The 10,022-nt window shown below is 56.9% G+C and overlaps 1 protein-coding gene across 1 annotated transcript; it reads left to right on the top strand.

Annotated features, from left to right (window-relative positions):
- The first annotated feature begins 1,495 nt into the window (after window positions 1-1,495).
- On the top strand, window positions 1,496-9,776 carry CYTIP (cytohesin 1 interacting protein). The gene is made up of 8 exons (XM_063401074.1): window positions 1,496-1,734; window positions 4,248-4,297; window positions 4,978-5,032; window positions 7,089-7,191; window positions 7,305-7,398; window positions 7,553-7,622; window positions 8,489-8,555; window positions 8,939-9,776. The coding sequence occupies exons 1-8, from the start codon at window positions 1,600-1,602 to the stop codon at window positions 9,409-9,411; spliced, it is 1,047 nt and encodes a 348-aa protein (XP_063257144.1). The 5' UTR covers window positions 1,496-1,599; the 3' UTR covers window positions 9,412-9,776.
- Window positions 9,777-10,022: the final 246 nt, after the last annotated feature.

The raw sequence follows: 10,022 nt of genomic DNA, 5'->3' as shown, positions 1-10,022 counted from the left end.
ACGGGGCTGCTGGGGCAGCTCGCACCAAGCTCCTGCTCTGCGCTCTGATGAGAGGTGTCGCTCATTTCTGGCTCAGCCTGTTCGCAGATGAGTCACCGGGTTTCAGAAGCGTCAGAAGGGGCTGCCGGAGGAACCGAAACGCGCTTTGTTTTCGAGCACTCAGCGGGTGACGGTGAGCAGGAAAAGGGGAAGCGGCTTTGAGTCACCCGCTCCCCGCGTTGCTCGGTGTGCCTTGGCAAGTGAGCCGATGACCCAGGGGCGCAGCTGGTTTTCTCGGGAAAGGGAGAGAGCTTTCCCCCTTGCCTGCTGTGCTTTTTAAACATCTTTTTTTCTTCCCCTTAACCCGGAGGGGTTCCCCCTGGGAACTCGGAGGTGAAGGACAGACATCTAAATCGGTTGTTGTGGTGCTGCCGTGGTGTGCAACACTTCCCTGTCCCTGTCTATCTGCCAGGAGAGGCACAGGGACCGCAGGCACTCGTCACAGATCAGCCACCAACCCTCCTCCAGCTGGGAGGACCAGATGTTTCCTGACAGGCTGCTTCTCTGTCACGAGATGCCGGGTTTTTGAGGGATGAACGTTTAGGATGGGGATGTACTGACATTTCAGCCATCCAGGGCAATGAGGGGATCCCCTGGAGTGGGGGAAGCTCCAGACCAACATTTTCCTGGCACTAAGAGCTCATCTGCACCAGCAAATGTCGGCCACCTCCTCCATGGACACTGCTGCAGCTGGCAGAGGCCATTCAGGAGAGGTGCAGGGTTGGCATCTGGCCAGGCTTTCCCTGGCACCATGCCTGTCCCAGCTCTGCCACAGCAGCCCCTTGTGCCCTGTCCTGGAGCCTCTGCCTGGACTTTGCCGTGTGTCCCCAGGCCTGCTGTGCCAGGGAAGTCCTTGGTCCCCACTGAGACCCGAGTGCTGTGCTGAGGGCACTGTCCTGCCCTCGCTCTGCCACTGCCACCCTTCCAGCCTCTGCTCTCGGCCTCCAGCTCTTGTTCCCCTCTCTGCAGCTGGAGGTCCTGCACCGGCACCATTAGCCAAAGGCAGCGCTATTTTCCCATCTTTGCCAAAAGGTGAGTTCAGGGATGCCAGGGATGCCGAGCAAGTCAGAGTATGAACGGGTTGAGGTCAGGTGAGTGCCCGAGGCAGGCAGGGCTGTAAGGACAAATCCTGGCAGAGCAGCAGCTGCTGGTGAGAATTGTGTGCAGGAATGGAAAAGTTAAGCAGATTTCTGTAACTGCCAAGCCTGATTCTTAACTCCCGTGTGAGCACAAGGCACCCCGAGAGCCCGGGGCTCTGCTAGGAGGGATTTGAGTAACTTGCACCTAAACCACAAGATCACGTGGAGCCCCTTCCGCTCTCCCCTTCTCGGAGCGTGGCAGCCGGGCCCCGGCACAGAGCTCGCCCCGAGCCCCTGGCCACGGCACAGAGCTCGCCCGGAGCCCCGGGCCACGGGCCACGGCACAGCGCTCGCCCCGAGCCCCGGGCCCCGGCACAGAGCTCGCCCCGAGTCCCGGGCCACGGGCCACGGCACAGCGCTCGCCCCGAGCCCCGGGCCACGGCACAGCGCCCGCCCCGAGCCCCGGCCCCAGCCCCTGGCCATGGCCCTGCGGCGGCTCCTGCAGCCCAGCGCGGGCAGCAGCCCCGCGGGCGGAGAGCTGGCGCTGCCCGCGGACGGCAGGAGGATGCAGCACCTGGCCAGCACGGTGGGGACCCTGCCCCGCGGGCGCAGACAGGTACGGGCCCGGTGCGCCCCGGCCCCAGGACGGACCCCGGCTTCTCCGTGCCCCTGGTGTGGGCTGCTGCGAGGGTGACTGCAGGGCGCCCCAGCCGGGCTGGTTTTAGGGATGGCAGCGGAATTCTGGCAGCGCTGACAGGGTGGGAAGCTCTGCGAGGAGCGGGTGATGCTCGGGCTGTGAGGGGCGGTGGCAGCTGGGATCGGGCCCCGGCTGAGCTCCTCTGCATTTCCAGCCGTGCTGGGAGCCAGGAAGGGTTTGTGCTGTCTGGGAGCTCCTTTTGATGTGCATTTACCTCAGCCAGGTGGCCTGGTTGTCTTCTGCCTGCAGGGCTGACAGAAATGACACCACAGGCCAGGTGTGGCCCTGCTGTCAGCCCTCTCCTCTCCTCTCCTCTCCTCTCCTCTCCTCTCCTCTCCTCTCCTCTCCTCTCCTCTCCTCTCCTCTCCTCTCCTCTCCTCTCCTCTCCTCTCCTCTCCTCTCCTCTCCTCTCCTCTCCTCTCCTCTCCTCTCCTCTCCTCTCCTCTCCTCTCCTCTCCTCTCCTCTCCTCTCCTCTCCTCTCCTCTCCTCTCCTCTCCTCTCCTCTCCTCTCCTCTCCTCTCCTCTCCTCTCCTCTCCTCTCCTCTCCTCTCCTCTCCTCTCCTCTCCTCTCCTCTCCTCTCCTCTCCTCTCCTCTCCTCTCCTCTCCTCTCCTCGAATCTCCTCTCCTCTCCTCTCCTCGAATCTCCTCTCCTCGAATCTCCTCTCCTCGAATCTCCTCTCCTCGAATCTCCTCTCCTCGAATCTCCTCTCCTCGAATCTCCTCTCCTCTCCTCGAATCTCCTCTCCTCTCCTCGAATCTCCTCTCCTCTCCTCGAATCTCCTCTCCTCTCCTCTCCTCTCCTCTCCTCTCCTCTCCTCTCCTCGAATCTCCTCTCCTCGAATCTCCTCTCCTCTCCTCTCCTCTCCTCTCCTCTCCTCTCCTCTCCTCTCCTCTCCTCTCCTCTCCTCTCCTCTCCTCTCCTCTCCTCTCCTCTCCTCTCCTCTCCTCTCCTCTCCTCTCCTCTCCTCTCCTCTCCTCTCCTCTCCTCTCCTCTCCTCTCCTCTCCTCTCCTCTCCTCTCCTCTCCTCTCCTCTCCTCTCCTCTCCTCGAATCTCCTCGAATCTCCTCGAATCTCCTCGAATCTCCTCTCCTCTCCTCGAATCTCCTCTCCTCTCCTCTCCTCGAATCTCCTCTCCTCGAATCTCCTCTCCTCTCCTCGAATCTCCTCTCCTCTCCTCTCCTCGAATCTCCTCTCCTCTCCTCTCCTCGAATCTCCTCTCCTCTCCTCTCCTCGAATCTCCTCTCCTCTCCTCTCCTCTCCTCTCCTCTCCTCTCCTCTCCTCTCCTCTCCTCTCCTCTCCTCTCCTCTCCTCTCCTCTCCTCTCCTCTCCTCTCCTCTCCTCTCCTCTCCTCTCCTCTCCTCTCCTCTCCTCTCCTCTCCTCTCCTCTCCTCTCCTCTCCTCTCCTCTCCTCTCCTCTCCTCTCCTCTCCTCTCCTCTCCTCTCCTCTCCTCTCCTCTCCTCTCCTCTCCTCTCCTCTCCTCTCCTCTCCTCTCCTCTCCTCGAATCTCCTCGAATCTCCTCGAATCTCCTCGAATCTCCTCGAATCTCCTCTCCTCTCCTCTCCTCGAATCTCCTCTCCTCTCCTCTCCTCTCCTCGAATCTCCTCTCCTCTCCTCGAATCTCCTCTCCTCTCCTCTCCTCGAATCTCCTCTCCTCGAATCTCCTCGAATCTCCTCTCCTCTCCTCTCCTCGAATCTCCTCTCCTCTCCTCTCCTCTCCTCTCCTCTCCTCTCCTCTCCTCTCCTCTCCTCTCCTCTCCTCTCCTCTCCTCTCCTCTCCTCTCCTCTCCTCTCCTCTCCTCTCCTCTCCTCTCCTCTCCTCTCCTCTCCTCTCCTCTCCTCTCCTCTCCTCTCCTCTCCTCTCCTCTCCTCTCCTCTCCTCTCCTCTCCTCTCCTCTCCTCTCCTCTCCTCTCCTCTCCTCTCCTCTCCTCTCCTCTCCTCTCCTCTCCTCTCCTCTCCTCTCCTCTCCTCTCCTCTCCTCTCCTCTCCTCTCCTCTCCTCTCCTCTCCTCTCCTCTCCTCTCCTCTCCTCTCCTCTCCTCTCCTCTCCTCTCCTCTCCTCTCCTCTCCTCTCCTCTCCTCTCCTCTCCTCTCCTCTCGGGGTGCTTTGTGCCTCTCCTGGCAGCTGTTCACTTTATAAATGCCCACATATTTTTAGAGGAAAGGGACAAAAAGTGAGAGGAGCTCTTGGCACAACAGGGATGTGATTTGTGCTCTGAGCTCAGCACAGGACAGGAGGATTTGACCTCCAGGTCCTTTTCCTCCTGGCTGGAAAGTTCAAGCTCTCTTTGGCCAAGGCAGAGGCCGTGCTGGTGCAGGATGCTGGTGGGATGCCACCAGCTGGTTTTAGCTCTTCTCGCAAGTGCTGGTTTTATCCTCAAAGAGCCACAAAGCCACTGACGCCTTTCCTCTCCTGCTTCTGGTCACAGCTCGCCTTGGCCAGATCCAGCTCCTCGGGCGACTCCTCCAAGCCACAGAGGTACGATTCTGTGATTCTGTGACTCTGCAGCCACTGTTCCTGGCTGATTCTGCGTGGAATGTGTGTCCTGGGAACTGTGCCAGCCTTGGTGGGATGGGGTGCGAGGCAGAGGGCGGTACCCAGCACCTGGAACGGGCAGGTGCAGTCCTGACCTTCGGCTTCAGCAAGGGAGGAGGCAGCACCACTGCGAGGGGGACGGCGTGGTGACACCCCATGGCAGGGTGACACCATGCCATGGCGGGTGACACCAAAGGGCATGGTGACACCCCATGGCAGGATGACACCCCATGGCATGGTGACACCCCATGGCGTGGTTACACCTCATGGCATGGTGACACCTGTGGGCACAGGGATGGATGGCATGGTGACACCCCATGGCAGGGTGACACCCCATGGCAGGGTGACACCCAAGGGCATGGTGACATCCCATGGCAGGGTGATATCCCACGGGCACAGGGATGGATGGCATGGGGACACCCCATGGCGTGGTGACACCCCGTGGTGTGGTGACACTCAAGGGCATGATGACACCCCACAGCATGGTGACATCCCATGGCATGGTGACACCCGTGGGCACAGGGAGGAGCGCTGGGGGACACGCCACTGTTGTGGGTGGAAATGCAGGCCCACAGGGAGCAGCACCCCACGCTCACGTGGAATTCTGTGTGTTCCCCATGCAGGCACCTCGTTGCTATACTGAAAGAAGATAGAGAGACGTTTGGGTTTGAAATCCAGGTAGGACTTAAATGACAAGTCGGTCCATTAAAAACAAAGCGTGGTGCAGAGTCTGAAGTGTCACATCCTCAAAATCAGGCTGAGGCAGGCCAGAGCAGAGGAAGGTGTCTGTCAGAGCCTGTGAAATGTGAAGAGCTTGCAGCACTGATACAAGACAGGGATGTTTCTCTGGGGATTTTTTCATAGCAAAGGTCACAGATGAGAATTTCTGGCCTTCTCACGAGTTACAGTGTTGAATGTAGGAGAAATCCCATCCAAATCCAAATAAGAGGCAATGACAGTGCCTTCTTACCTCCATAAGTGAATATTTTTTGGGAAATTTTATGTGAGAAATATTTTCAAACGAGAGAGATCAAAAAACTCTCTTAAAAATTACCTTATACTGGCTTTTTGCTACCCTCTTTAATATGCACAGCGAGATATGTACTGTTGGAGAAGATGTGCAATAGTGGTATATTTTTCATAAATACCTGTTAAGCATGACTCTTGGGGCAGGAGGTAAATCATATAGGAAGAGAAGTCAGTAAGTCATCAAGTAGGAGAACCAGAATGTTACAAGGAGTACTGCTGGTGGGAGATTTATGTTTGTGGGGTTTTGTGAGAAAGGTAACTCTAATCAGCAGGTCTGCTAAAATCCTGCCTACAGTTAAAAAATGATCCCAGGAATAAAGGGATGTAGTTTGGGAGCAGAGGGATCAGCCTGCCAGCAGCAGGGCACTTTCAAAGTGCTTTCCTCTCTCTGCACACAAAGGGAAAAAGTATTTTCTGTGAAATTAGTGTATTAGGAAAAGCTTAACTTTGCCCAATCTGGGTCTCTGACTAATGAGCGGGTCAGCGCTCAGCTCGTGAACAGAGGAGAGCTTTCAGAAGGGAGAATAATTGAGTCAATTATTGGGCTTTTGTGTAAATTGTCAGGGCCGATTTTCATTATATGTGGCATTCTGATTAAAAATAATTGTTCTTGGCACGTTTTCTTCCTGAACATACATTCAGCGTGAGCACTTCATAGAAAGTCGGGGCTGCAGAGAGGCAGCATCTGTCAGCTACTGAGGCTGTTCAGAAGCTGTAGTTCCATCACTGTCAGATAAATTTAGGCAAAGCAGAATGAGATGATGTGAAACTTTCGGGCTACCTCTGCAGGGAGCTCATGCTTCACTCATCACTCTTAGCTTCAGCAGGAATTTTACTGCTAGTCCCAAGGCTGGGATCACTGCCTGGGGGGACTTGGCCAGATGAGCTCTGAACATCCCTGGCCTCCCTCCCTTTGTTCCACACTGGCTGAGAAATTTGGGAATCCAGTGGGAGCTCTCTCGAGGTTAGAGGTGGCAGTGGCAGGTTTCCAGGAAACAGGTCTGGTATTTGCATGTCACCAGAAAACATTTCCTGCTGTCGCAGGATCCGGACAGGCTGCGGCACCAGGCTTTGCATTTTTCTAAATTCATGTCAGCACCCATAACCACACGAGGGATTTAGAGTCATTAGAGTTAATTAATGTTTAGTTAAATGTGTAAGTCAAGAATAAAAAGCACTTTGAGGAGTGTGGGGATGTGTGTGGCTGACGAGTTTCAGAGGCCAGAAGAGCAAAGGTAAGTTTAAATCTTCTGTCTTTTCAGTTCCCATGCAAACTGAGCTGCCTGGTAGCAGCAGCTGACCCCACACAGTGTTCCCAATGAATAGGAGTCAATTCCTTGAAAAGCCCCAGTCCCATCCTGCCGTGTTCCCCTGGGAACATGAGACATCTTTCCAGAAAGCCATTCCCATCCATGCTGACATATTCTTGGTTGAAGTTACAGAGTTTTTGGTACTGAATAACCAGCTTGCTTTAAAGCTAGGTTTGTTTGGGTTTTGTTTTTCCCCAAACCAGTGTACAGGCACCTGTCAGGTGTCTATTGTTTTCTGCTGTACAAATGCATTTTTAATTGTTGGGTCATAGCATTTTGACCTCACTTGCATGTAGTGTACTCTGCCCATCACAGCCTTCTCATTGAAAAAGTGCTGAATTCTAGGTGGCTTTCCTGGCTCCAGGATTGGTAACTCTGCCCCTTTGGTGTTACAGACTATTAGGTTTACACACCACAATGATTTCTCCCTGGAGGTGTGCACTTGTGTCTGCAGAATCCAAGAGGAAAGCCCTGCCCATCTCTCCGGCCTTCAGACTGGTAACTGTCCATGGTTTTCCTGGCGTGGGAGGCTGATCCTCCTTTCTGCCTGTTGCTGCTCCTGTGGGGCGGGTGGAAGGAGCTGCTGGTGCTCATCTGTGTGTGTCTGACAGGGGACATCCTCACCAGCATCAACGGTGTGAGCATCGAGGGCTTCGGTCACAAGCAAATAGTGGAGTTGATAAAGTCCTCAGGGAACTATTTGAGGTGGGTGTCTCTCCTTCAGGTGGGGTTTGGCCTGATATCCTCTCCCACTGAAGGCAGCAGCCTGCAGCCCCACAGCCCTGCACTGCCTGAGGGGCAGAGATCCCAGGGGCCGGGGAGAGGCTCTGCTTCAGGGCCAGCATCCCCCGTTCCACAGGCTGGAGACCATCAATGGGGCCCTGCTGCTGAGGAAAATGGAGCTGGAGACCAAACTGCAGGCTCTCAAGGTAACATCATTAATTCCTTGTTCCACTGTCAAATGGAGATGGCTGCTGTGGGTTCACTGCTGATGGGGCAGGCGGGTGTCCATGGGACAGGGGGTCCTGGCAAGGGCTGACACCCATGGGCTCCCTGCTGCCAGCACCCCCAGCCACTGCAGCCCTGATCCCTCTGATATTATTTTTTGGAAACCTGGAATAGAGAAGAAATGCTGTCACAATCCTGGGACTGCCCAGGTGAGCTCAGGCTGGTCAGTTTGGGAGTAGGAATGTCCAGGTGCACAGAGCTCCCTGGACTGGGGAGGTGCCTCCTGTGGCTCCCCAGGCACAGCCTCACCTGTTTGGTATTTTTAATCAGCTCTGCAGTGTCTGATTTTGCCCCAGGAGCTGACCTGCAGCACAGGGAAGAGGCGTTGCTGGGTGTTGTTTGGCCTGTGGCACGGGGGCTGTCAGGATTTCCAGTGGGGTGTGCCCCACGCAGGCAGGGGTGGTTGCTGTGCCAGTCCCACACTGTGAGGAGGAGGAGTGGGGTGCCTGGTCCTGGTGGCTGCTCCAGAGCTGGCAGAGCTGCAGGAGAGCGCTGGCATTGCCACAGCTGGGTGAAGGTGGGGCCCATGCTCTCCAGGCCGTGTGCTCTCCAGGTTTCAGGTTGCTCCTTTCCCAAACTGGATGAGGCCAGTGCTTTGGCTAGAGCATCCTCAGGCATGAGAGACTTGTGTTTTCTGGAAAAAAATTGCTAAACTCTGGGAAAACTATCCGAGTAAAAGTGGGACACACGAGTGTTCCCTGTGGGTGACCTGCGCTTTTACAGACTGTTTTCTTTCTGAGTGCTCTGTGTTCCCGCGGGGTGACCGAGCTGCTCCTTGTCCCCACAGCAGGCGCTGCACCAGCGGTGGGGGGAGCTGCGGGCGCTGCTGGCCCGGGAGCGGCTCCTGCTGCACGGTGCGTGTGGGGCCCCGCTGCATCTCCCGGCCATTTGCTTCCTTTCCCCTCCTGATGGGGGCCAGGGCTGGGCCTGGGAGCGCTTTTGTCCCGAGGGTAATGAACTTGGCTGCTGCTCGGCCTTTGCGCACCCAGGGCTCTTTGCACCAGTCCTGGGACATGAGTTTATGTGGGTGGTAGAACCTTTTCCGTTCTTACTCTGGCCGTGCCGGGGAAGAGGCTGGGCTGGGTTTTTGGGGACTGCCCGGGGCGGAGCAGGGCGCAGGGAGCTCCTCCAGGCAGGAGCGGCTGCCCCGTGGGAAGGGCATGAGGCTTCCCTGCAGGGCGTGCTGCTCCCCGCGGGCCGGGACCTGACCGGCGCTGCGCTCGGGCTCTGCTTCCAGGGGAGGTGAACGAGAACGCCCTGCTGGGCGCGCCGGAGCTGCCGGAGCCCGGCCCGTGCGGTGGCTGCAGCTCGCCCGGCCCCTTCTCGCCAGCCAAGCCCCGCTTCTCCAGCGAGAGCAGCTCCCGCAGCCGGCTCAGCTCCATGACCGTGGGCAGCGAGGACAGCTTCTTCCAGGGCAGCGCCTTCGAGGACTCGGCCGCGGAGAGCCTGAGCCGCCAGTCCAGCGCGGATGACGATTGCGTGTTCCCCAGGGATGGGGACGGGGCCGCCGCCAGGAGCTCCCTGCGCAGGAACCGCAGCATCAGCCTGGCCAGCAGCGGCTCCGCGTCCCCGCTCTGGGAGAGCAGCAGCTACTCCAGCAGCTTTGGGACCCTCCCGCGGAAAAGCAGGAGAGCCAGCGTTCGGAAGCACCTTTTGAAATTCATCCCGGGCTTTCACCGGGCAGTAGAAGAGGAAGAAAGTCGGGTCTGATGTCACACGTGTCACCTCGGTGTCACCTGGGCTCTCGTGCTGGCTGAGGCTGCCGCTGGCCGGGGCACGGTGCAGGGCCCCGCAGGGCACTGCCCCAGAGAACAGCACTGATGAGATTCACATGGCTCTGGAGCTTTAATTATTTTCATTTTTAATCAGACCACGCTGTGGACTTCTTCATTAATGTGAAAAATGAGTGACTCCAAAATGTGAAGAACCTTTGCAGAGCTTCCTCAGCGAACTTTACTGTTAATAACAGTTTTTAATTGAATGCAAAATTGATAGCTATTTATTTCCTGTTACCGGAGTCAGTGTCTTCCAAAGGTCTTTAATAAAATGAGTGCTTCTACTAAAACCAGTTGCAGAGTCCCGCTGGGAAGAGGACGGAGCCTGGAGCTTGTGGCAGGGGGCCCCTGGGCAGTGGTGCTCTGGAATGGCAGGGCTGCATCCTGGCAGCAGTTGTACAAACTGTCTGATAACCCAGGCCTGGGGTGATCTGACCAGCCGCAGTCTCTGCCAGGTGCTGATATTCCATGCCTTGCCAAGCTGTCTCATTCCAAGGGATTTGGAGTGGAAAGGACCCTCCTGAGCATGCACATGCCCCCAGACTC

Source organism: Prinia subflava, chromosome 6 (assembly GCF_021018805.1).
Source record: "Prinia subflava isolate CZ2003 ecotype Zambia chromosome 6, Cam_Psub_1.2, whole genome shotgun sequence".
NCBI lineage: Eukaryota > Metazoa > Chordata > Aves > Passeriformes > Cisticolidae > Prinia > Prinia subflava.
This window is presented reverse-complemented; position numbering and strand designations above follow the sequence as displayed.